Source organism: Lonchura striata, chromosome 10 (assembly GCF_046129695.1).
Source record: "Lonchura striata isolate bLonStr1 chromosome 10, bLonStr1.mat, whole genome shotgun sequence".
In the NCBI taxonomy this organism is placed as follows: Eukaryota; Metazoa; Chordata; class Aves; order Passeriformes; family Estrildidae; genus Lonchura; species Lonchura striata.
In genome coordinates this window covers 12,762,892-12,789,604 of record NC_134612.1, presented here as the reverse complement: position 1 = coordinate 12,789,604, position 26,713 = coordinate 12,762,892, and the positions used below count along the sequence as shown (strand labels likewise).

Genomic DNA, 26,713 nt, shown 5'->3' with positions numbered 1-26,713 from the left:
CTTTTGGAAACAGGCTTGCAGAAAGGTGATTATTCTCTAAAGCCATTCCATGGTAATTGTTCAGAGAGCATTTTTATCAGGGACATGGGGAAGGGTGAGGCTGCAGCTGGACAATGAGAACATAGGGTATCTGGATTTCTTGGGTTACTTTCCCAGTGTAGTTTTTTCCATGCTAATTTTTGTTGGCAGTTTCACATGTGCTAATTCCTCTAAAATTTAGAAACGACTGCTGCAGGCCATGGAATCCTGTAATAAGGGCCTAAAAGAAGAGGAGAAACGAAGAAACACTCACAGTGCTTGTTTGATGTACTGGTATGACAAAGATGCTGAGTTCCAGTACCTGTCACCATGGCCAGAGAAATTCCCTGCAATAGAACGATGTCACACGAGGTAATGCTGGCGTAACTATTTTAGAGCAGGCTAAAAGTATTTGGAGGATCTTTATTAACATTTTAACCAAACCTTGCATATGCCAGTATGTAGACTGAGAAATGAGAAATACTGAATTGGATGTTGCCTCCTTTGAATGGTACAGTAAAGGTATTTGTCCCTTCAGATGTTACTTTGCAAAACAGATGAACCAATGCTAAGTTGTCAAGAACAAACCAGAGAATGACTAAACTTTGTATCAGATATCTGGTACAGGTATCTGATGAACAGTGATCATTTACTAGCATGCTAATTCCAGAGTGGTTTTTTTAAAATGTATGCATCTGGATCCAGTGCAGAGAATTAAACACAAGTTTGTTTTTCATCTTCTTCTCACTGAAATTAGCCAGCTTTATTTCACAGAAACTGAAGATGAAATGGAAACATAAGCTTAACAGTAGTCAAACTTTAAAGCAGTGTAGAGGAGGAATGCCTGTTGCTGGGTTACGGTTGGTAAAGAGTGGACAGTTATGAAGATGAGTGATACCATGTGGAACCATTGCTAGTTAGAATTGAGTAATTACAATTATTTAAAAGACTGAGTTTGGCATGTATCCTGAAGTTTTGTCTTTTTCCTTATGAACATCCTCTCTGCAGCAATAGCATGGGGTTTTTTATAATCCTTTCTATATATTCCAAATGACATCAATTAGTTGCTGGAAAGCAAATGGTTTGTCAATTAATGAGTGAATGAGTAATTATTTTTTCTAGAGCTGAAGGTCAATCTGCACTGGCAAATGTTTTGCCACTTCTTTTTTAGGTATAAAACAATACCTTTGAATGCTTGGCACGTAGAAATAACCCACAATAAGATAACTAAAATCAACAAGAGTGCATTATATTTTTGTGGATTTCCTACTTTGAAGCACATTAAACATAAGGTAAAAGATTTTTCTTTTCCAGAATTTCAATTGTATGTAGTAGATAACTATGTAAGAGCTCAAGTTTTATGTGCTGTTTTGGTTTCACCTAGTTCTACCTTAAAAAAAGTGGTGTACAAGTGTTTCAGCAAAGCAGCCATGGAGAGAACATGATGTTGGAAATCATAGTTGATGAGAACTCAAAGGACCAGGTAAGCATTCAGCTCCAAAAGACCAAAACCAAACAAAAAAAAAGCTCCATAGCTGGACAAAAGACTGTTAAGAAGTCTGAATTTGTTAAATGGTCAGATTTGAGGTGTTAACATTTCTGTGGGAAACAGTCTAGAACTTTGATTATCTGCTAAAATAATTTATCATTTTCCAGATTTCACAATATGAAATATCAGTGTCCTTAGTTGAGTTTCTGGCCTTTCTCTGGTAGCATTTAGAGGTTCTTGGGTAAGGAGCTGGTGGCTCATGAGTGGTATAAATGCATTGGAACACTATCCAGACCAGTGGTGTTTGTCTTTTGTCTAGCTGAAGAGATGACCACTTAAAAAGTGTTTCCTTTTAACCAGCAAAGCAGACTTAACACCTTCCACTCTAATGAGGCTGTTTGATAGATGGATTAGAGAGAAGAGTCAAAGTATCAAATGACAAGTGCAGAACAGAAAAAAAAATCAGAAATAAGGGAGAGAAGAGGAAAACAATATATTATATGATATTACAGTAGAGGGATAGGGAATTCAAGATACATGGCAAGAAAAATCAAATAAGCCCAATTAATATATTAAAAAATAGAGACTTGTTAGGAAAAAAGAACATAATATGAGACTGAATTTACAGATGCTAGTAAGTTGTGGGCATAACTATTCTTCATTTTTTCAATGTGATATATAATTATATCATTCAAAATACTTTGGTAATCTTAAATGGTCATTTTGTTTGTTGTGTCCCAGAGACACAAATAGTTTTAAGTGATTTAACAAAAGAAGTACTTAGCAAACCTATATGAGACATACAAATTATCCCAGGTCTTCCAAGTAACACACACAACATGTTGAAAGCCACATTTTTAAATGGGGATTATGTAATCTGTATCAAATATATTTTAGTAAGATAAAAAGAGTTTTTTATTCTGCAAGAAAATCTATTATTTAACTGCTGTATTTTTTATTGCAAAAATAGCTTGAAAATACTGTAACAGAAATATTTTAATATGTTAAACAATTAGTAATAAGACTTGTGGGGTTTTTTTCAGATGGTAGAAAATGTTGCCAGTTCAGTACTTGGAAAGCGAGTTTTTGTTAACTGGCCCCACCTTGAAGAAGCCAGAGTTGTTGCAGTGTCAGATGGAGAAACTAAGTAAGAGTTACCTGATATGTAGTTCTTTGTTTTCTTTTTTTTTTTTTTTCAAATTGAGTTCCTTGGCTGCACAGAAATTTTGATTTTATTGTAAAACTAACAACCAGTTAGTTCAAATGTAACAAAGGCTGCTTGGTGAAAAATATTTAACATTATTCTGAGGTTTGGTTGCCTCTATAGCATTCTAGTCCTTCACTGTTTTGTTACAGATGTAGAAGCTTGGGAGAGTTCCTTCTTAGTTTTGAGGGAAAAAGGCATGCAGAGAAATCCACACAGTGAACATTTCTATACAATCCTCCTTTATGAATATAACATGTACTGGTATTTTTTATTAAAAACATGCTGTGTGGCCCATTGTGGAAGGGATTGAGGAAAATTATGCTGCAAGTCTTCCACATCCTTATCAAGTAATTTCTAACTATTTTTAGTCTTGGTTACAATTGGTTATGTCTAGGTTAATCTTCCTTGGTTAAATTTCCTATCTGTCATAATATTCTCAAGGTTTTATTTGGAAGAACCACATGGCACACAGAAGCTTTACATGGGAAATGCAGTGCCCCCAACTAAAGTGGCTTATGTTGGAGATAAGGAGCAAAGCATGTGGGTAAAAGAAGTTCAAGGCATTTCAGAGCAGTAAGTAACTTCAAAAATTGAAGTGTAGCTTTGCATTTTATGTCTTGGCTGTGTTTTGTTCCTGTATTACAGACCTAAGTAGCACAGAAGAGCTGCTGCATACTTGATGATAAATGTTAATCAAGTCTACTTAAATTTAAAACAAAATAAAATTGCTGATGTTGAAATTTCAGAATATATTAAGTCTGTTCTGAGGTAACCAAAGTTAGATGCTGTTACAAAAGAACTCTAAAATGAATGAGTTTCAGTATTTATTCTCCCTCTCAGTTTTCTGTTCTGGTGTTAGCAATCTTCAGTTGAAGGAATGTAGAATGAAGTAATACAGAATCAACTTGCAACTCAAATAGCTTAGCTTTGTTAAATTTGAATACAGCTCTTGCTCTTCCAGAGTGTGGGTGCTCAGTAGACTATAAATGAGTTACAGTAGTTTTGATGCCTTCTTGCTGGTCTTAAAATCACAAGCCAGACACAGTTCTATAATAAAAAGGGCTTACCTTTTTAAGGATCCTTAGGTGCACAGCGGGCTAGATGGAAAGCACCTGAAGATGTACCTGGAACTTAGTAAACCACATACAATTTTTATGTGTTTAGCCAATTAGCATAACTAACAAGAATCCCCAATTAGAGACATAGTGATGAGGTAATTCCCCCTCAGTTCAACCCTTTCTGAATTCCTCTCCCCCACCCACCCTTAGACAGGAACTAAACTTTGTTTATGAAAACGTGTCTTGAAGAGCTGGTTTCAACCTTGGCTTCCAAGAGAATCTGACCTTGGACCTCCCACTTGGAGCTGCCAAGGAATTTATTTTGTCTTTCTGTCTAACAGAGTAGGTAAAATGCTAGCTATGAATACTGGGATAGGCTAGAGAGCTACAAATGTATATGTAAAGATGACAGAGAGTATATGAAAGCAAAAAGGCAAAAATCAATCTGGTGCCAATTTGGCATTTCATTATCTGTCATTTAAGTAAACTGATTTAATTACCCCTAGCCTTCTACTGTAAAGATTAAATGTGCTTAAATTAATACTCTGAGCTCTGTAGTGATGGCTGTGCAACAGTGGGTAAGCAGTTGGTTAAGCCAATTATTTTGGGTATTCTTTGTAAAATAAAAAGAAAACTATCAGAGTCCTCTTCTAAAGAGGGTTTTTTATTTTATTTAATTTTACTTCAATAAATTAATTCTACCCTCTTGGTTCAGTTCTGTTTATTGTAGTCAAGCTAAATGTTATGCTTTGCATTCAGGTACCAGAGAAGGAAAGGAATAATTATCCATGAAACATCAGTAGTTGTATATGCTCAGTTACTCACTGGTAATAGATATCAACTAAACCAAAATGGAGAAGTTTATTTGGAGAAGCAGTGGTCTAAACAAGTTCTTCCTTTTGTTTACCAAACAGTTGTCAAGGTAAATATACAAGATCAGTATCTTCTCTGAATTATTTCAGACTCAGACTATGTTTTAAACTAAGTGTCTATTTATATTAACTTTGTAATTATTCTACTGGAACTGAACGATATTTAAGATTACCACTGTTGTCTCTTTCATGTAGGATATCAAAGCCTTTGACTCTCATTTTTCAAGCATCAAAACTTTGGATGATTTGTTTCCTCCTGGAAGTACAGCCTTCATGCTGGGATCTCCTTACTACGGCTGCATGGGAGAAGTTAGTTCCAGTAATTTCATAATTTTTCCCTGTAGATTTTTTCTTTTTGCAAATCTAAAATAATGTAAGATGTTGTGTGACAGTAGTAGCCATTTGCTAGCTGAAATTTTTCATCTAGGATTTCCGTGTGGTTTAGTTTGAGAAAGAGAGGAATCTTCTCTTTTCCCTGTTCTTCTTGCTTTTGTAAGACGAAAAAGCAGAACTTGAATGCAGGATTATTTTTCTTAGTTCTTTGGGATAATACATAAGGTTCCCATTTGTGTTATTTTCAGTCATGTATGTATTCCTTTGGTTTAATGCTGACTGATTGTCTCTATGAGGAAGCACGGTACAGGTCAAGGCAAGGTGATGAATCCCAAAGCATTTCTGTGCATACTGCAGCAAAATTGTTGATGAAGTAGAACATGAGGTGTGTTATCCAAAGCACTTTTATAGCACTTCTAACCTATGGTGTTTCTCTCCAAGGTTCACGATTCACATGATGTGATCCCAGAAGGCAGAATCCGGGTAGTTTTTAATATTCCATGTGAACCCCAGCTTGATACTTTAATACAGAACCAGCATGTGAGTGCTTCTGCTTTTCTAGTAAAAGCTTAAACAATGTATCAAATAGATTTTGCAGTGGTAAATGTCTTTAAGAGATGCTTCCATTTCATTCATTTGTATAAAAAATCCTTTAGACATTGCCAATATGTTTTGTTTGTTTATTTTAAAGAAATATTCTGTGAAATACAATCCTGCATATATTTTGGCCAGCCGTCTTGGAGTAAGTGGATATCTTGTCTCCAGATTTACAGGGAGTATCTTTATTGGAAGAGGATCAAAGAAGAAGTAAGTTCTTTTTGTGAATTTTAACTGTAGAGAAGCTTCTAAATTCTGCTGTAACTCTGCTGAATTTTTGCTGTGTTTAAGTGCTGTTTTTATCAAGTGTACACTCTTTTGTGATTTGAAGCTTTCTTTAATGTGTATTTGCTGTAAACTAAGTTGATACGCAGTGCTTTTTTTCTGTCAGAAGCATGTTTTACATTTTTGTTCACTGGACAGTTCTGTTTGCTTTCATATTGTAGATAGACATAAAATTGACTTTCCTGGTTAGCTATTTGCAAAATCGAATTAGGAGTTTAAACTGACTTTGCCATACTGAGATTAAAAAAGTTAAATCAGGATCTAATTTCATTGTACTTATTACTGCTACTATAGGGAGATTAATTGTACCTGTAGCTTCTTTTCAGAACTAGTTAAGACTGTTTAAAATACATAAGGGAAGGAATCCATATAGTCCTGTGAATGTCAAAATTGTGGTTCCTCTCTAAAGATATGGTTGATGATGCTTGAGCATCTTCTTGTGATCTAATGTGTACATTTCTTCCTGATGGATTCCAGAAGGACATCCTTCTGCAGCTTGGTAAATGCCAGGTTGATTAGATCTCAATTAAGGAAGAAATATAAGATACTTCCTACCCTCATTTGCAGTGAAGTATAGGCACACAGGGGGACAGCTAGCATAGCACAGCTTTTGGCCTGTGACATTTACAGCTGACACAATGTTGACAAGTCAACAATACAATGAATTTAATTTTTTTGTGATTTAAAGCCGTGAATGTATGTTTATGAGGGTTTTTTTAATGTATGTAAACACACATATATTGGAAGTTAATGAACTTTTTCTTATTTCCAGTCCTCATGGTGATCACAAAGCAAATGTGGGGCTAAACCTGAAGTTCAATAAGAAAAATGAAGAAGTTCCTGGCTATACTAAGAAAGTTGGAAATGAATGGATGTATTCTTCTGCAGTAGAACAACTACTTGCTGAGTATTTAGAAAGGTAAATTGGATATATGAGCTTCATCCAAATTACCCATCTTTGTATCAATGGTTGGAATTTGTCCTCTGGTCACAGATCTTCTAAGAACAATGAGTTTGTTTCTTTTATTCCAGTGTTCTGTTCTGGGATAGAGTAATTGTATTTGCAGCTTGCCTTTGGAAAATTAGCAGTATGACAATAAATTAAGTAAAAAATAACCCATCTGGACTTCACAACTTTTGAAGCCCAGCAGACTTAATTTTGATGGAGTTTTTTTGTGCTTTATGCTGATGTGAAACTAAAGGTGTCTTCCATGTATTTGGGGGTTTTTAGGGTGCCTGAACTATTTAATTATGTAGCTAAGAACAACCAGGAAGATATCTGCTATGAAGATGACATTTGGCCTGGAGAGGATGAGAATGGGTAAGCCATGGTCCTTAAATCTTTCCTATAATAAGGAGAATAAAGACTGACAGTTGTGCAACCGGTAATGATCGTGCAGTGGCTGCTATGTACCTGAAACCTTTCTGTTCCTCCAGCAGCCTGATTGTTCAGTGATGGCTGAAAACATTATTTGAATGCTGTACTTTTCAGTCATGGAGTCCAAGTTTCTGCCAGACTTCAACCTTTAGTACAGTAAATGAGAAATACCATTTTCTCAGTGGCTATTTCATATTTTTTGCTTTTAAAATAGACTACAGTAAGCATAGCTATGATTAGTCATAAATAATTTTTTTAAAATAACCAGTAATTGTGGTAATTGTCTAAAATCACTTGGAATTTGAAAAATCTTACAGAGTTGGAAGTAATTTGCACATTTTTAGTGTACATTTATATGGGAGAAAAATAGCAACCTTGGTTCCAGACACAGTATGGCAATTTTAAGAAGCTTTAGTTATTAGACAATAAACCAAATCCATGGGCTTCAGTCAGTAAATCTACAGGACTCTTACCTCGTGATAGACCAGTGTAGGGCTCCTCTCGTAGAAGAATCTGATTTTTTTCTTCATTTTACCAGAGTCTTCCCTTGTGGAGTTCTTTCTTGCTGTGTTGCGAGAAACAGCTGGTCACAGAACCAATAATCACATCTTGACACAGTTTGTTGGTTGGATGCAAACTTGATTTGCTGAATGCTTTTAATTAATTTAATAATTTTTTTTCCTGAAACAAAACTTCGTTATGGTTTTGAAACAGTAAATTTGACTTTTCTTAAGTCATACAGAACCTTTAGATTCCATTACTTTATGAATATATACAATCAGTGTACCTATATGATAATACTTGACTGATTAAATTAGGGAGCATGATAAAATGCCTGGTTTATGCAGCTAAAACCTTTCATTCATGCCATTTTTTATTCAGAGCTGAGAAAGTGCAAGAAATTGTTGCCTGGTTAAAAGCACATCCTGTGTCTGCTTTGTCTCGCTCATCTTGTGACTTGCAAATTTTGGATGCAGCCATTGTTGAGAAAATTGAAGAAGAAGTAGAGAAATGCAAGGTACGCAGCTTGGTGTCATTGTGAGCAGGGGTGAACCAAAAGGCAGTGCTCATTATTTTTGGAGTTCTTGAATTTGAATAAGACAATTGAAGATTACTAGCCATTCCAAAGAAAAAGGATACAGAATATAATGTAAAATCTGGATTTGTAATATTATCTCAGAAATTCAGAAGAGCTCATTATTAATCTTTGTAAGAAATTCATGCATTTAGGGGTGATTTATCAGCAATGGGACATACTCTGAGCTGTGCCTTTTGGTGGTTTTGTAAAGGGACAGGTATCAGTATATGTAGAAAAATATATTGAAAGTATTCTTTTTACATGAAATCCCAGCTGTTCTTCTCTTGCAGTTTCTCTTTGGTTTGCAGAAAATTAGAAGGTTATTTTCTGAAGGCCACAGATGAAAAAAATGGGCAAAGAAATTACTAAAATAAAAGCCAAGGACATAACCAAATGAAATAATGGGATCATTTTTTTGAAGTAACTTGCAAGGAAGTCTTAGAAATTTGGTGTGAAATATGGATTTAGACAATTAACGGTTTGGTATGAAATCCAACATGTTTTAAAAAACTAGGTTTACTCTAAAGACTTCATTAAAGCTCTATATCATTATCTAAAAGAAACTTAAATAATTCTATGTTATCTTTTCAGGAGTTTAGTTTTACGTATTCTAGTGCTTGTTCCTACACTGGTTTGTAAAGAGTTTCTGTTCCTTTCCTTTAGCAGAGGAAGAGCAACAAGAAGGTGCGAGTAACTGTGAAACCCCATTTGCTGTACAGAGTAAGTGATGTGAATGGGTTGGGGGTGGATTTAAGTTCTCCAGATCATATTTATTTTACCTAAGCTTACCAACTTTAAGAGAATGGAGTTTTGTGACAATATTGATGAAAGGAAACATTTTATTATGCCTTGTAGAAAATAATTCTGGAAACAGTAGTCTGTCTCTACAAGAAGAGAGAATTTCTTCTAACTACAAAGTCTGTCATGTTGGGCACTGACTTCCAGGTTTTTTCTACCCTCTGCCCTTTATGCTTCTGCAGTTCTTACTGGCTCTATAATGAAGGCAAAATAAAATGTGCTTTCTGCTGTCTCTTTTCCCATGTTTTCCTTTTTATTCAGTTCTTCACATAAAACCAACTGTTCCTCTTGCCCATGTTACTGATACAGGCAGGTTTTATGTGATGTTTTAGTTCTGTCTGAATTGATCCTCTTGATCAACTAGTGTACAACACATTTTCAGGCAGAAGCAGTAGTGAGAGTTGCAAGGGGAAAAAAGAAAGTTTGCTTTGAATCTGGAGAGGGAAGGTTTTTATTCCTTTGGGGCTTTTTTCCTATTTTTTTTTCCCCAGAAAGTTTATAGTGTATCTCAGATACTGTTATAAATGCATTTTTATTCTAATTGTTATTGTGTTGCATACACTAATACAGTCTTTTGGTTCTCAGCCATTAGAACAGCAGAAGGGGGTTGTTCCAGATCGAGATGCAGAGTACAGGCTGTTTGACCGTGTTGTCAATGTCAGAGAGAACTTTTCTGTTCCTGTTGGTCTACGAGGCACCATTATTGGAATTAAAGGAGGTAATATTTTCTTCATGATTATAACTATGTAACAGCTCAACTAGTAGTATGAAAGCAGGATTCAGGATAGTGTTTTATGTAATGGTTGTGAATGCACGTATTTCTTGCTATGAAGCATATGCAATTTGAACCTGTTAATAATATATTTACTGTTTTGAATAAAATGTACCTTCTCTTTTAATTTCATGTGTTACACAGCTGTTATTTGAAAAAGAAATTACTTACCCTATGATCCTTCCTATATAAATTAGGAATTACTTTTTGTTTCTTTTTAATATCAAGAAGGCAGTTCAGAAAAGGAGCAAAATGAAGTTACAGGAAAATGTAGGCAAAGTTAAGTGAAGTAGACATAAAACCAAGTATTAGCCTTAATACTTACATTGAACATAAAGCTTTATCAAGTATGATTTGTCTTAAATAGTTTTACTTTGAATTTGTTTTTTTATGTATTATTTATTTATATATAATATAAATGTTATATATATATATTTATTTATTTATATTATATAAATATTATATTTATACATTATTTATTTATTATTTATTTTGCCATTAATTAGCATATATTTATAGCTTGTTTGACAAGAAGATTAACCATAAATATGTTTCAAGGATTTATTGAGTCCCCCAGAGTGTAGTTGTTTCAGATCAAGTATTACAAATGTCCTTTCAGTAGTTGCTTTCTCATTCAGTTTGCATCTAACAATCTCAAAGAGACTAGACTAGAGTGCAGTTTTAAAAAAAATATTTTCTCCGTAACTCTTAGGTGCTACTATAATTTTGAAGGTGTGTTAGTCTATGATTATGCAAGAAGTTAATATTAAAGCTGTTAGTTTCTGACTGCCTGAATGTAGAAGTGTCTTGCATCTCTTTCTGCCAATTAATTTCCTGTTAATGAAATTACTCAGAAATTATTTGGGGGTCTGTTGTTGATGTTGTTCTTTGTTTTCTATAGCTACTAGAGAAACAGATGTGCTCTTTGAAGTTTTGTTTGATGAAGAATTCCTTGGAGGCCTCACTATAAGGTTTGTGTGGCAGAGTTCAGAGTCAATTCATGCTATTGGCAGAGATGGCATGGAATTGTTGGCTTTGGTTTGGTTGTGTATTTTTAATGTCTCTTTTTGATACTTTGTTTCTTGGCAGTGTTGGTCAGTTTTTATTTCTTTTTTGTTTCTTTATTCTCTTTGAGTAGTGATAATTTTTTGTGAAGCATGTTACATTGTGGAAATGCTCTTCAGGCTTTTTTGATGTGAAAACTTCTGACTTGCAGAAAGCAAATATGAACCAGCAGAATAAAGCACTAGCTCCAGATGTCTTTCTAAACAAATATGTAGAAAATAGGTTCTTATCAGTATGCATTGAACATGTAGATAAAAACTAGGCAGAAGGCATCTGTTCCTCTGAAGGAGGGACTCTGAACTCAGTAGTTGATACTTAGACACTAAATTCCAATCATTAAAAACCGGAACTGTTCTTCAGGAGGTGGAGGTGTTTTTGTTTTTATAAGTGTGATAACTCTTCTGTATTGAAGTAAACACCTAAACTTCAAAGTGCTCAGATATACCCAGCAGGCTTCATTTTACTGTTCTTTTACCTAAGGTGTTAATGATGGAAGTTAGAGGAAATTCTTCCCTACTACCTGCATTCAGCAGGCATAGCCCTTGCATGTCCTGTAACACAGATAATACTCAGTGTTCAGAAATGCTGCTTAACTTCAATTTGTAATTCTGTTACTGAACCTGAAACTTCAGTTTTCATTTCTGAAAAATAAAAGAGTATTGTTTTCTGGTTCTTTTACAGAAATATTTACTACAGAACTGTGCTATAACAATTCACTCATCTTAAAAATTTCTTTAAGCTCGGCACTGAAAGGTACAATATAAACTGAGGGTAGTGCTAATTACTGTTTGACAGCCAGAGGGTAAAGGGGAGCCATGGGTTTCAGGTTGTCTGCAATGCTACTAGATTTCAATACTGCATAGTTTTCAGCTTCTGTCCTTCAAACTTGAGTCGTTGTTCTTTGGCAATAATTGAACTGCATGAAACAACTGTGGAATTCACTTTTCTCAAGGTGCTCACCTGCCAGAGGCTATCGCCTGCCCTCAAGTGCCTTAATTAATCTGTCTCATGGTGGTCGGTCAGAAATGGGAAATCAAAAGCTGATGGCCATAGTTAAACCTCAGCCAGCAGTGAATAACTACAACTCATATGCATCTGATCTGTCATCTGTATGCTCACAAAAAGTGCATCTGGGAGGCCTCAACCATTCTCCTCGCTCCCTTTTTGTTCCTACTCAAGTAAGACCTTTCTCACATTTGTACAAAAATGTTTTTTCCTAGAGTCTGAAATATTGACATGGTTATCTTTGTTGGTCAAAATAAAATTTAGTTTTTATGTCAATATATTAGAAGTAGAATAATTCTTATGCTGGAGAAATGAATAAATCTAATACTGAAAAGGACTAAAATTTCTGCATTGACAGTGGTTTTGCTCTGAGTAACTCCAATTGCTTTTCTGAGAGACACATACTTTGGAGCAGTGACACCATATTTGTGTCAACAAATAGTGTGTTTGGACAGAGATGCAATTATTTTCTTAAAACTTTGATCCAGTTAATGCTTCCTTATAGGGTGTTTGTCCATTAATATAAAGGGAAGACATTACTTCCCTATCAGTTTTGCTTCTTGGTTATAATTTACTTTGAAACTACATTAAAGGAGGAAAAATTCCAGGTTTTGAATTGAGTTTCTTGGTGGTTTAATGACACTTTATTTTTTTAGCAAGAGACTTCTTTAAAGAAACTTACCTTACTTAGTAACTTCATGTTGCTATAGGTGTGTTTGAAAATAGTTGTCTCATGTTTTTAAGTCTATACAAGAAAAAGTACTTCCCAAAAGAAAAAGTAAGACAATGAAACATTTATTAATTTTTTTTTTTCCTCTCTAAATGATTTAGCAACTGAATGGAAGACAGCATTACAATCTCAGGGCTGAAAATCAGGGCAACTCTAACTCACCCCAGAAAGGATCATTTCTGAGTGGCCATCAGAAAAATAAAGTGAGTGTTCGGATTCATTTAGTATCGGACCCAAATGTCTCTGTTTTGGCCCTCTGTTCAGGGTGGGTGTCATTTTCTCATGATTAATAAATTGCTTTGTTTTAGTACACCTGATGTTTTAGTTCAGATACAGACTGGAGCAGAACTGCTCTCTGCTCTTGAATGAATATAATATCCTGTGTTATCCTTGTTTAGATATTAGATTTTTAAAAGTGTTTTTTTGCATAGCTGGGCTTCAGTTCTGAAGTAACATACCTGTAATGTAATGAAGTAATTGAGCCTTGCTGGCAAGACTTCACAAAATAAATCATAAATAATAAAATCTAAGAATACTCTCAGTATGAAAGCATGATTTTTAAACCATTCTGAACTGTTATCTGAGTTTCATTGTAGTTAATCATCAAACTAATCTCATTTCACTTTAGTAGTGATTCTTGTTAAAAATTGTAACTGCAATCAACTACCACAGCTTGTTTCATAATTAATTACCTGCAGCTTGTACTAGTGTCAGTATGAAAATATCTGTCATCTGAGGACTGTTAAATTTGAAACTTGCAATTTCCAGAATATCTTGGTATATACTTAGCTGTTCAAAAGTTGGATTTATTGCTGCTGAGTTTGTTGGAGATTTTGTTTTTTTCTTTTGTCAGGCACAGAGTAAGCAAGATGATGAATTCTGCAGCATATGGCAGTCATTGCAGAGTTCTGGGAAGTCTCATCACATTCAGCAAAACATGCATGAGAAGGTTTGTATAGAAACTTATAACAGATCTCTGTATTCAAACTATGAATGTACTTAATTCCATACATCAGTTCATTGTATCAGAAAACTTCATGTTACAAATAGATCCTCTGGATGAAAGTGGTGTTACATGGAGTATGCATAGCTCTGGAAAGGGGTAATCATAGGGCACTACTATGTAAATAATAGATATCCAGCTTTCTGGTTCAGCTTTGATGTTTGAACCCCTAGGGTGCAGTTCTACCTCAGGAAATCAAGCTGGGAAGTGGCCATCAGTTTTACAAGCCAGGCTTCAATGACAGCAGCTTTAAATGTCAGCAAAGAAAACAGGAGCCTTTTAAAAAATGTAAGTACTACAATTAGAAACTTTGTTTAGGGGAACTACTTGCTTTATCTGACCTTCATTGAAATGTCTGAAGAGCTTTTTGGTTTTTCGTAGTTACTGACAGGAAATCATTTATTACAGTTTTATAAACATTGTATTGCACTTGTTATTGTCAAATAATGTCTCTGGTGGGCATATTAGATTGTTCCACACTTAATCCTAGAGCTTTTAGGCAAATTGTTCTTGTTCTGTGTTCTGTTGACTTGCCACCCATCTAATATAAAAATCAAACAAAAAACCACGTGTCTTTGAAAATCTGCTTGTGATCATATTTGTAGAATAGAAACTTAGATATATTATTGGATATACTTAATTTTATTTTATCCTAGAAGAAAAGCATAAACCAAATTACCTATGAATTAAAATTAAACATTTGATAAAACTATTCAAATTAATGCAAATCTCTGTATTTGTATGGAGTTACTAATTGTTTTGAGTCTTGACTGTTACAGCTTTTAAAAGCATTTCAAAAGAATGCATTCTTTTGTAGTTAAAGAAGATTCCAAAACTACAAGAGGTGAAAGTCAACCACATAATAAAATGTCAAACCAACAGGTAATTTTGTCTGTACTGAGTTAATTTATTCTTTTCATTTTATTCTGATGTGATGTATCATTTTACAGATTTGTCTTTAATTGGTATCTTAGTTGATTATTTTAGTCAGCACATTTATTTTGGATATTTTTTTCATTAGAGGTTTATAGACAGAATATGAGAGAAAGTGCATGAAATATGTGATGATACCAAACAACTTTCCTATTCCTGTTAGATTCTAAAAGCTACACTGTAATGGGAAAACACAAATGTTAGGTGTTCAATAAGCTGAAATCCTCTAAGAAAATTAGCTTGTGAAAGCTCTTTGCAGATGCATTTCTAATACGGTTGTGTTATAATGAGTAATAGAGTATTCAATAATAATGGCTGCAATTTATTTCAGAATTTTGCAGGTATGAATAAGTACAATGTCAAACTTTTGAAGAGGAATGGAAGTCCCAACATGCCTTTAATTCAGAAGGCTGCAGTTGATGGTCCCTGCACAGGTGGAAAGGTAGGATCTAAGGAGTTTGAGTAACTTCAGTTTCCAGTCCATTTTGTTCCAGTTGTTCCTGGTTACTTGTTTGAAAATTCATGTTTAAAAAACACAACAAACCTGTGTAACTTCAATTGTTCTTTAAATAATTTATATCAATTTTCATATGCAGAACTTGATGCAGTCTCTAGGTATCTGTTCACACTCTGAACAGACATGACTGTGACCTGCCCCAAGCTAAAAGAGGAAAAATTGAACGAGAATAAAATGAACCTCAAATTCATATACCCTTCCTCTTGCATCTACATGTAAATACACTTTGTTGACCTACCTTTTTTTCTTCTTTAATTTAAGAAGGACAATGAACTGGAAAGGCTTCTAGCTTCTTTGAAAATTTCCAAAGAAAATGAAGTGCAGACTTATTCCAAGGAAGCTAGAGCTACAAACGAGGAACATCTATCACCACAGTCATTTGCTATGGTCTGTATACTGCAGGAATCATTACATTGCAGATTAACATCTGCTCTCTTAGCATCAATGCTTCTATATAAAGAATCTCCATGAAACCTCATACTGCTTTTTAAAATGTAGTAATGATTTTTAATTAGCTATTCTCAGAGAAAATTAGTGCACACCTTTGTTTATGCTAAGATGCTGTTACCTTTTATTTGATAAAATATAACTGATTGGAAAATAAAAAGTCAGATTCTGTTACCAGTTATTATAATCAATGTTAAGAAGTCATATTGTCTGGATGTCAGCATGTTCCTGAGTGATTTATTTTATTTTTAAAGAAAGGAACACAGATGCTTAAAGAGATTTTGAAGATAGATGGCTCAGATCTGCAGACAAGGAATGAAGTTAAATCACAAGTTAATGATGTTCCTGCTCCCTCTAGTAGACAGGATTGCCATGGAGCTGCTGTGCAATACAGACCAACAAAAAAAATGGGTATGTGTAACCATCAGCTCATAATTCAGAGCTTCACCTTGTAGTGACATTTTAGAACAGAGTTTCAGCAGGATTCTGTTTATCAAAATATAGTAATAAAATTTCCTTTTTTTTTTAGTTCTACTTTTGTATTTGGATCTAAAACTCTCTTCAGCTATAGTCTCTTGGTTTTTGTTAAACAGTATGAAAATAACAGGAAAAAATCAAATAAGTGTTTTTTATGTTTTTGGGTTTTTTTTGCTAATAACCAAGTTGCCATCCTTTTAGTGAAGGAAAGAATTGTGATACAGCTTTTTTTTTTTTCCCCTTTTGTCAGCTGCTTATATGAACAAGCACAGCCCTGGAGGCCCCCAGAGCACACCAACAATAGAAACTGGAGGTCACTCTTTCACTTGTCCACAGTCTGCACTATCAACTGTTTCTGAGCTTTCTCGTATTTGTTCTCTTCTTGGAATGTCGCAACCAGATTTCTCTTTCCTAAAAACACCACAGGTAAAATGTTTTTTTTCTGCAAAAGTACAAGTTCTCAACTTTCTATCAGCTGTTCTATATTAAATATTTAAACTGACCGCTGAAATCTATCTAAAACTAAACCTTAGCTCCTCCCTTTGTTGCCTTTTTTTAAAGCAAACAAACAAATCTCTGCTTCTGTCTCACAGTTTGTTAGCAATACAAATATCCTCAAAAATTTTCTCTCTTTTTTCTAGACCATGACAGTTTGCCACATAAAGCTGTCAAATGGTTTATTGGTTCACGGACCGCAGTGTCATTCCGAAGCTGAAGCAAAGGAGAAAGCTGCGCTTTTTGCTTTACAGCGCTTGGTGAGGATGTGAAAAATCTCTTCAAATCTTGGTCTCTGTGCACTGCATCTGTTGGTAAACCTCTGTTTCCTTCTTCATAGGGTTCTATAGGAGTAAACTTCGCTTCACCTCCACCTCCAGCAGTGTTTCCAAATTACCAACCACTAGGAGTTCCTGTACCGCCTGGATCAATTCCTCCAGTATTTGCACAGCCCCCTGGTAGGTGTTTGACTTGTACACATTTCAAATAATATCATGATATGTTCTTTATATGAAAATGAATGCTTTCCAGAAAGCCCCATTTTTTGGTCTTCATGTGTGTACTTGCATGTCTGAACAGTTTTGAAAACCGTTCATGGCCCTCTTTGCATCAATGTTCATATTAATTCAGTATGAAGAATCATCTCTATAAATTATTTATTTTCCTCAAGAATGTATTCATCTATTCAATCTTAGATGCTTTTTCCATTTTTTTCCTTCAAAACAACAGTGATTATTTGAAAGCAGATAATCCCAGTTCAGAATTTGTAAGAAATAGCCTCCTTGATTTATAACATGGATTTTCCCCCATCCCATATAATTAATGTTTCTCCATGCAACACTTTTTATTCATCTATAACCAACTTTCACTGAAGTGCTACATCACAGTCCTCTTGTACACTGCCAAACATGAGCATGGTAAGTAGCCCCCCTAAAAATTGCTAGAAGTCCCAGTGCTGTTGTTTTGTATTCTGGCTCCCAGTTGTTTTATATTTTACTGAAGTTCCCATCACAGCTAGGAATTAATGAGTCAGCACCCCTGTAGCATCCTAGAAACTCCCACAGCAGCTACTACATCTCTTTTCCATGTGGTTTCTTTGTGGTTGCTGTGTTCCAAAATGATGGTCTAAACTTGCAGCTTTCTCCTGATACAGTTGGCTCAGCTGAAGATGTGGAGATCCCACATTATGTGCACTCTGGAATGCAGATATCATTACTTCAGTGCTCTTAATTGTATCATCATCTGCGTAGTTCCGAATACTTGGCTATTTTGAAGTAAATATGAAGCATAATATGAGTCTTTGCTGGAAGGATAAACAACATGCAGGCAGATGTATTTGGAGTAGTCCTGGGCTCTTGGCAACTTTGTGGGTTGTTTTTTGGTTTGTTGTTGTTTGTTTGTTTTTTTTTTTTTTTTTGAGGAAAGAGAGCTAAAAGTTTCTTATTTTCATAGCTAATATGATGCCTCCGTCATCTCACATGTTTGGTCCAGTGTCCTGGAGTGCTCCAGTGCCTAAGCATTATTATCCTGGTTCCTATCCAGGAAATGTGTCTCTTGCAGGAACTATACCAGTTGGTTCTCACAACCAGTTTATACCTCTGCAGGTAAGAGCAGCAGGTTTGTCGTCATATTGTATTTTTGTAAAAAAATGTGACTACAAATGAATTTGACAACACCCCATTATGAAGCAGTATTTAGTATTAGAAAATTGTTGTTAAGATATGTATGCATGTTTTCTGAAAGTGGAATATTTGCAGTTTTTGAGAATGCATTCTTTTAAATAATATCTATTTAATTTAAAGGTAACTAAAAAAAGGGCTGCTAGCAAGAAAAACTTTGAACTCAAGGAGTTTCAGAGTTCCCCTCAAGCTGCACCACTAAAGAATGAACAGCCAATGTCTTCTGACCACATTCAGCAAGATAGTTCTTCAGCTCCTTTAAAATCTCCTCAAGCTGCTCAATCCACTGTTTCATTTCAAGACAATGTGGCTACTCCAAGTGTTCCTCATAACAAATCAACACCAAACACTTCCAGCAAGCGAAAGCCAAGAAAACTGGCTGTCAATTTTGGCGCACCAAAATCTTCAGAATAAATCTGGTAGCTAGGTGTATTTTATCTTTAACTCTTTCCCCACTGTTATGTTCTATCATTTAAAAAAATCAGAAATCTCTATTAAAAAGACCAGCCACTTTAAGTATAATATAGAAGGAGATACATTTTATTTGCTATGGTTTTCAGGTTGTCATTAAAACCATAAAAATTATGTTAAAAATTGATTTTATTTTCACTTAAATTAGCAAAAGCCAGGAAATACTGAGTTAGGGTTGCCATGCCATCCCTTGTGCCTAGGTTTCTAAACAGTGGCTTACAGACAATATTGGGTGAGCAGCAATAATAGTGGCAACCTTAACTCAGGTTGGATGTGCTTTTTGGGAGGGATGTGGAACAGTAATAACTTGGGCATCTAACAGTATTTAACAGCACATTTTGTACTCTAGCTTGATTTTAAATAGTGTAATAAGACAGAAGTTAAATATTATTTAAATGCAGCTTTTATATTGGCACTCCAGGTCCCTCTGAGATGAATCAGTGTAACTAAAAGCTAACTACAGAGAAACTGCCAAATCCCCTCTAAGTAGTAACTGCTGGGTTTTGTACTAGGGGGCAACAGCTTTACAGCTTTCAGAACATAGGTATTACTGTGTGTCTGGTATTGGAGTGGCAAAAACTGGTTGCTCTTGCACAATCTGTTCCAGGAGATCAATTCATAGGATGTATTGAGTAAGAAAAATTATATTTGCAAAGTAGAGATCCCTTTGGTAGCGTACATTTAACTTTTTTTTTTAATCTACCAATTTAATTGTTTTCTGATGATAAAATAACAAAGTTATCTAATACAGATGTGCATAGCCTCCTCAATGCTTGTGATAGCCTGATTTTTTTCTAAACTATAAAAATGGCCAGAGTTTGAAGACACCCCATTTTGCTGTATGGTTGTCAAAGTTATGTTTACTTAGAGTCCATTTCTTCCTCCAATAGTCTGTGCCCTGAAACCTTCTCAATAGTAGGTTATTTTTTAATAATAACTAATGACTTCTAATATTTTTTTAGTTTTGTGAGGGAATTTCTGTGTTGCAAAATTAAATTTTCAGGAACTGTTGCTATTGATTCCATAATAATATTCAGATGAAAAGCTGACGTGAATTTTTGGACAGAACTATGGGATTCTTTGTTCATATAGGAAAACAAGAAGTCTCAAAAGTCCTTGTATTGTTTTTAACCCACATGCACCAATCTTATTGACATTAATATAAAATCTTCAGTCTAAGAAAGTTTGAAACCTCTGTTGGTATCTGCTTACTGACATTGATTAAATTTCATTTTTCATCTCTTCTAGAAAAAGAAGTATTTTTTATCTAAGGCCTAGGAACTAGAAATAAAGCAAACTTGAGTGATTTTGTTGCTTCTGAACTGGTTTCATTCTGGGACTGCAAGTCCATAGACTTTCTTTCATTTGTTTTTTTGCCTTCATTTCTTGGTGTAGTATGAAGTGTCACATTATTACTGTGTTATAGTGTCTTTTAATTTTCGTTTCTCCAAAACAGTTGTTGGCTCAGCAGTATTTGTAGAATAGCAGCAAGCTCTATAAAAAGGATCACAGAGGTAAAAACAAGATTACAGAATTTTATTTTCTTTTATATCACAAAACTTGTGGAATAGTTTTCATATAGTATTAAACACATTGATTTTGTTGTTGTCTTTAAAGTCATCTAGTCTCAAGAGGTTCAAAGCCATTTTCTGTGAAGGGAAGGTTCTCTTTTTTGGGGTTTTTTTTCTCATTAGCAACATGAGACTGATGTGATGCTGCCATGCCAATATTTTAGAAGTGGTTATGGGACATTTAATTGGTCCACTGTATCTATCTGAATGATCTGATCATAAGAGAAAATACCTATTTGAAAATTTCCGTGACAGAGATGAGGCTATGTTAGACTCTGGCATCACAGAATTTTGATGTGTCTGTACAGCCAATTTATGCAGATTTTTGAGAAACAGTTACGGAGGATGCTATACTCTTATGTACCAGTGAACACAGCAATTTTTATTAATTATTCTACTTCAGATTAAGATTTCTGCTCCCTCTTCAAGTGGAATTACTATATGTAGTATATTTAGGTGGTTAAACCCTTTATTCTGTAACTGCTGCATATTGTATTCGTCCCTGATTTGTAGTTTTTCTATTCTATGAAAGTGACTGCCTGGTGCCCAGTTTATTACAGTTTTACATGTCCTGGTAGATGTAACATTGATCTTTGCCATGTCCCCTTTGATTTCATGATTATATTTTTACCAGGTCATTATGTTTAGCTCATTCAGATATAAATTTAGGCATTTCTTTTTCTCATAGATATAAAGTATTTTCTAAGCACTGGAGTTTTTCATTAGATCTTATACAGAGCAGTATTTTACTAAAAATCCAAAAGGGAAGACTTTTATGTGCGCATTTTTGTAGTTTCTGATTTTTTTAAAATAACTTTTCATTGTTTATCTGCCAAGTGAAATGTTTTAAATTTGCATATGAATGAATACAGAATGTATTTTTTGTGCTGTTTAGTGTTAAGTGTGCATTTGCAGATTTTTAGCATGTAGTTGCACAAAGACTGTGCAAAGATATTTTGGAATATGAATATATGCTACACTGAAGGAAAAACATTCATAAAACTTAAATGCTATATAGAACTCTAATGCAATAGAGTAATTTTATAAACTGTCTGTGTCTGCTTGGATTAAATATTGAAACAAGAAACATTACCTATTTTTACTGTTTTATTTCCAAATACTACGTGGGAACTTGTGTATCCTCCAACCCAGAAGTTTATTAAATGAATCAAATCCCATGAAACTCAGTTTTTGTGATTCTCAGAAGCAGGACCTGCCCTCCTGACTGTTTCTTGATGGCTTTCAACTGTAACTGTGATCAAAATACGAAGTTTTTTTCAAATGACTGTTGGTCACTTTGAAATTAAAAGCATTTAATATAATAGTGATCTTCCAAAAATTTTTTGTCCTTTTCACCAATCAGATTTAAAAAAACCCAGCCCCATAGAAAAGTCATTAAGATTATTTTCCAGTAAGCTCAGTCCTAGTGATTGTTAACAACGTAGAGAACCAGCTGCTGGCTGAGAAGCAGAAAATTCATGTCTTTCTTGCACATTTTAGTGTGAATTAGCTTGTTTAAAGCAACCAGCATAAAGATTGGATTACGCTCTTAGCATGTCCAGCTGATTCAACTTTATGTAAGTGTGTATGCAACTTAGTGTTTCTGCACAGAACAAGTCTGGTTAGTGTGAACACTCAGGTCATATTGCTCAACTTAAAGACACCAAGATAAAATCTTGTATTTCATAAATTGTCTTCAGATGATTAGTCGGTGAACTCTTAACTGCTGTTGCCCTGCATGGTGAGTTCTGCTATCTCAATATATAGCACTAAAGAAAACTCGAGCAACTTAAACAAAGGGATAACTTGAAAATATTACCAGTTATTGCAGAGTAAGTCTTGCATGGATGCTCCCATTCAAAAATGACAGGACTTTTGTTCAATTTAATTGAGTTGATCTGAACTACTATATAGATGACCCCTGAGGGTGAGGAATCTCAAAGAAGTAATTGTTACTTACAATAAGGATGTTTTTTAATTCTATTTGCAATGTGATCTCCTTCAGTATTCCGTAATCAGCCTTCCTTACTACTGAGAGACAGTTATGTTCTTCTCTTTCTGTATCTGGAAAGGGGACACAGTGACATCAAGGGCATAAGGGCAAGTCTGAATACACACTCTTGGCCAAAAGAATTCAAACTCAGGTGCATGAGGACCCTTGAATATTGAGACTGTAACTGATAAATGTTTTGAAGAATCTAATATCATGAGGTAAGTGGCTATTCTTTTTTAAAAGAGTCCATGGTTCCAACAACAGTTCCTTATTTTTGTCAATTTTTAAGTGGGTGTTTACTCTTATTTTTCTATAATTTACAAATTTCCTGGTTTATTTCTGCTTTGAAATACAATACAAATCAAAGGAATGGTCACAGTACCATCAAGTGCATATAGTAAACCTGATTCCTATTATTTGAAAGGACAGAAAAAGCTCTGAAACTTTTTCTAGTAAAACTTGGTCAATAAAACATCAGTGCATTGGCAGTGATTTATGAAAATTGATAATCAGACTTAGTCCTGTATTTTGTATAATTGCAGTTATTTTTAATAGCTAGGTCTTACTGAAAAAATAGTTCTTAAGTGTTCTTTCATCCCGTTAGCTTCTAGTATATCCATTCTCTTTGGATATTCTCTCATTGATGGCCATTTTTCTGTCTTCTTAATATTTTTTTGTTCTAGATTTGAAATAAATGTTCTTTTAAAGAGGTATTCAGCCCTGGATTTTTTAGTTACACAGGACCATCATATATATGTACATACACACACACACACATATATATACATACACACACACACACATATATATACACACACAGGAACTCAATCACTCATTTTCTGAAAATTATTCATAGTTATGTAATTTGCAGTTCACACAATAATTCCTTGAGAGACATCCAGAGGATTATAGACACTGTCTTGTTAATACACATTGCTCTTCTCCAAATAGATATTCCTTAGGCCGAGTAAAATAATGGGCAAAATATGAAACATTAACAGAGTAAGCACACCAGTTTTCACTTCACTTGCTTTGGTGGATAAATTCTTGGCTTACAACTTAATTGTCCTAAAGTCCACCTCATTTCCTGTCAAAGTTTAGTTGTGTTGCAGAGCTGGCAGAAAGGAAGGACCAGTTGTGCCTCAGGCACAGTGCAAAACTTCATCCATGTGGGCACAGATTTGATATGCAATCCTCTAGTGATAATCCTGGGTTAACCAGTCTCTTATTACTTGCTCCCTCTGGGTCATGCCAAACTGTTGCCACATTATGAACCTTATCAAGGAATTAATGTGATTGCCACTTTCCCATGTGTTATTTTTTGTAATAGTTCATCACGGAGCCCCAAGAACAGCTGGGTTGATACAGTTTGCATAAGTGTGAGGGTGGGATGATTTCCAAGAATGGAACTCCTTGAGAAACATCCCATGGCTACCTAAAGCTCAAATTACCCACAAATCTAACATGATTTATCAAGTGATGTCATTGCATGTGGTTCTGTCTGTTGACTTCAAGGAGAGTGGTAACTTCTGCAGGAGTATAGGAGGAACTAATGAGAAAGGGTCATATGGTAAATTATTGCAGCAACATTTGCACAAAGATGATCATTTTAATTTTGGCCCATTTGTTAAGTTTTTAGGTGAATCTTAATAAATTATGGATGTAGGCTGCACCAGCCAATGGAGCAACAGAAATTAGTGGGCTTTTTCTTGTTTATGTGCAGACTGACAAAAGGCCTCACATCAAAGCTTTCCTAATGTTACAACTTGTTAAAAAGCAGAGCTAAGTAAGTGGGTAAAATGGTAACTCACAGTTTGAGGAGCCAGTAGGAAGATAGATGCACCTTGACCAAAAAAACAACTTGAGGAAGGGAAGATAAAACCCCCATGCATTACAAATTTTGGGTCTTGGCTCTACAAGATTTCAGTATCTAGAATCCTGTTAGCAGTGCCAGTGGCAAGTTTGATTCATACTGGACACCTTAGGTGAATGAAGATGCTCCAACACAACAGAAATGCACCTGAGAATACTTCATTAAAAAAAAACCAAACTAGTTAACTATTCAAAATACAGTTAATTTGGAAATTTTATTTAATAATCTGGTCCTAGAAAATATCAAGACAGTGTCGAGATCATGTTTTCTTTCTGGGAGTTAGGTCTGCTGGGTCAGTGCCAGTTCCATCTCTCAAGGTCTCTTACATCATCCTATAAAGTCTATCTCTAGCTAACTAGAATATGCTGAATGTGATGACATTGCTTAAAAATATTCAATTATATTCAATATAAATCATGTTAGGGATTTTGCTGTCCCCACTTAGCACTGTAGGATCTTCTTGACCCTGATGTTCTGCCATTTGGTTGGTTTTACTTAATGACTCTTTCCTTTGCTACAGCATTGTACAGGTCCCTGGAGTGCCTCCACTCCTTCATTTGGTTTGATAACCCAGTAAAAAATAAGACCAGCCACGCTTTCCAGAGAGCAAAGAAACTGAGGATTTCATCAGAGAAGGTGCAGAAGTACGGGATATGGCTGCTGAGGTACTGGTATGTGGCCCCAGGTGTGCCAGCTCCCTCTCTGAGCAGTGATGTGGCACGCACATGCTCTCGAGGTGCTGGTATAGGTTATGTAGGCTTGCTACCAGGAAAGTGTCCATACATTTTCACTTCAGATTGAATATTTCTTGCCTGTGGGCTTTCGTGCATATTGACAGTAAGATCTTTCTCTGAGGGTGACAAAGGTTTTGGATAGACAGAGTGCCTGTGTGGGAATGAGATGATTTATAACAGACCAATATAAACTAACAACAAAGTCATGCATGGACACGCTCTGCACATATCAAAGCACATTTGTCTTTTATTGCATTAATTTTATGACATTACAAACAGAACAATAATAAGAAATTTGTATTTCATAAGCCTCTCATAAATTATGCAATTTTAATACATGCTGTCTATGACTAAGATTATGTGTACATTGACACTTTCACAAGTTGGTTCAGGTTATCTTTTTCCACACATCTAAGTTCTTTGTTAACATATTAAACAGAATTTAAGATCTGCAAGAAAAAAATCTACTTTACATGGCCACTTCAATGCAATCCAAAAGGGTATGTGTTTGTTATATTAGGAGCTTGTGAAAGAAAAAAGTAACCTGCATCCATTTTCTTTTTGAAGTTTTGCTTAATCTTGCAGTGAGGCAGACCCTGCTTGTATTGATACTGTAAAAACATGAAGGATATCTAGATGCCTTTTTTATTTAAGGCTTCTTAATTTTTGAATGTTTGGAGAGGTTTTAGCCTTTTATACCAGTTACACATGTTGAATCTTATTGAGGGAGCTTTCATCAGAAGTTTTAAGTAATTATTATGCTGTTAGTTTTGATAAATTAGTTTGAAGGAAAGTACTCTTCATCAGAATCTGAAGTACTTGGTACCTTTGACATACATCTATTAGCCATATGTCAAGAGATAGTCAAAGAGAATAAAAAGTCAAAGAGATTTTGATTTTGTAATGTGTTGTTCCTTAGAGAGGAGAGGTAAAGCAGTTGTTTCTTGGCTTTCTCTTTCATGTGCCTTCACTTCCCTGTCATCTGTACCTTTGTCCCAGTGACCTCTGCGACTGCTCATGTGAGGTGAGAAGCCTCTTCTTAATGTGGCTTTCACTGTCGGTAGTATTTCTGGTTTAAAGATCCAGTAATGCCAGATTTATCTCATATAATACTGTTCATAGTGCAGGTTTTTTCTAAGAGGGGCCAAAGCAGAAGTGCAGAGGAGAAATACTTTCAATGTATTTTTTTTGCTTTTTCTGCTCTAATTAAATTAGTTAAAAATAATTTACTAACTCTTCTGATTACATTTGGGTTAAAATGAAATTCTACTGGTACTGGTTTGGGGTTGAACTTTCTGAATTTTATTGGTTTACTGCTAATATTTCTGGTTGTGTCTATTTAAAAATTACCACCCCATCTAAGGGCAATACGGGAACATTTCTGTCACTAACCGTTTCAGCAGTAATTTTAGGTGCCGTTCCCTCTGTAAAGCAAACTGATGGCACCAGTGAATTGCCGCAGCCCATGACTTTGTGTAACTATGTGTGATTTGTTCATTGATACTCAGTGCCTTCAGTGACAAATCCCAGGAGAAAACATACCTCTTTTAGTGTAAGGAGAACTTGGGATCAGACACTGATCACGGCGGTCAGCACCGCACCGTGGGCATCTGTCCCAGCGGCGCTCGCTGAATTCAGCCTTTTAGAAAAGCCCGTAACATTTGGTGCTTAACTAAAAGCCTTTTTTTTAAGTGCATGTGGTGGATTGATGTAAAGATGGCACAGACGAAACGCGGCGCGTTGCTTTCGTGTTCCTGCCGCGTCCGCGGGACCCCGGGGCCGAGGGGCCGGCCCCGGTGGCGGTGAGGGCGCGGCGGGCGGGCGGCGCTGCCGGG

The 26,713-nt window shown here is 35.2% G+C and overlaps 1 protein-coding gene across 3 annotated transcripts in view; it reads left to right on the top strand.

The window, feature by feature from the left end:
* Positions 1 to 21,365, top strand: part of XRN1 (5'-3' exoribonuclease 1) — a 34,615-nt gene extending 13,250 nt beyond the window's left edge. The window contains exons 16-43 of one of the 3 annotated variants that reach the window (XM_021536938.2): positions 221 to 390; positions 1,190 to 1,310; positions 1,403 to 1,501; positions 2,551 to 2,654; positions 3,156 to 3,287; positions 4,532 to 4,694; positions 4,840 to 4,953; positions 5,419 to 5,517; positions 5,669 to 5,784; positions 6,632 to 6,778; positions 7,091 to 7,180; positions 8,120 to 8,255; positions 8,979 to 9,035; positions 9,699 to 9,831; positions 10,787 to 10,856; positions 11,903 to 12,128; positions 12,787 to 12,888; positions 13,539 to 13,634; positions 13,862 to 13,976; positions 14,506 to 14,570; positions 14,953 to 15,063; positions 15,403 to 15,525; positions 15,840 to 15,996; positions 16,313 to 16,488; positions 16,704 to 16,817; positions 16,898 to 17,015; positions 18,010 to 18,161; positions 18,360 to 21,365. In XM_021536938.2, the coding sequence (XP_021392613.2) occupies positions 221 to 390; positions 1,190 to 1,310; positions 1,403 to 1,501; positions 2,551 to 2,654; positions 3,156 to 3,287; positions 4,532 to 4,694; positions 4,840 to 4,953; positions 5,419 to 5,517; positions 5,669 to 5,784; positions 6,632 to 6,778; positions 7,091 to 7,180; positions 8,120 to 8,255; positions 8,979 to 9,035; positions 9,699 to 9,831; positions 10,787 to 10,856; positions 11,903 to 12,128; positions 12,787 to 12,888; positions 13,539 to 13,634; positions 13,862 to 13,976; positions 14,506 to 14,570; positions 14,953 to 15,063; positions 15,403 to 15,525; positions 15,840 to 15,996; positions 16,313 to 16,488; positions 16,704 to 16,817; positions 16,898 to 17,015; positions 18,010 to 18,161; positions 18,360 to 18,650 (3,597 nt within the window). In that variant the 3' untranslated portion in view covers positions 18,651 to 21,365. Of the gene's footprint in view, positions 1 to 220; positions 391 to 1,189; positions 1,311 to 1,402; positions 1,502 to 2,550; positions 2,655 to 3,155; positions 3,288 to 4,531; positions 4,695 to 4,839; positions 4,954 to 5,418; positions 5,518 to 5,668; positions 5,785 to 6,631; positions 6,779 to 7,090; positions 7,181 to 8,119; positions 8,256 to 8,978; positions 9,036 to 9,698; positions 9,832 to 10,786; positions 10,857 to 11,902; positions 12,129 to 12,786; positions 12,889 to 13,538; positions 13,635 to 13,861; positions 13,977 to 14,505; positions 14,571 to 14,952; positions 15,064 to 15,399; positions 15,526 to 15,839; positions 15,997 to 16,312; positions 16,489 to 16,703; positions 16,818 to 16,897; positions 17,016 to 18,009; positions 18,162 to 18,359 lie in introns of those variants that run through there. The other 2 variants (XM_021536937.2, XM_021536939.3) reach the window with 2 other exon arrangements.
* The last annotated feature ends 5,348 nt before the right edge of the window (positions 21,366 to 26,713 follow it).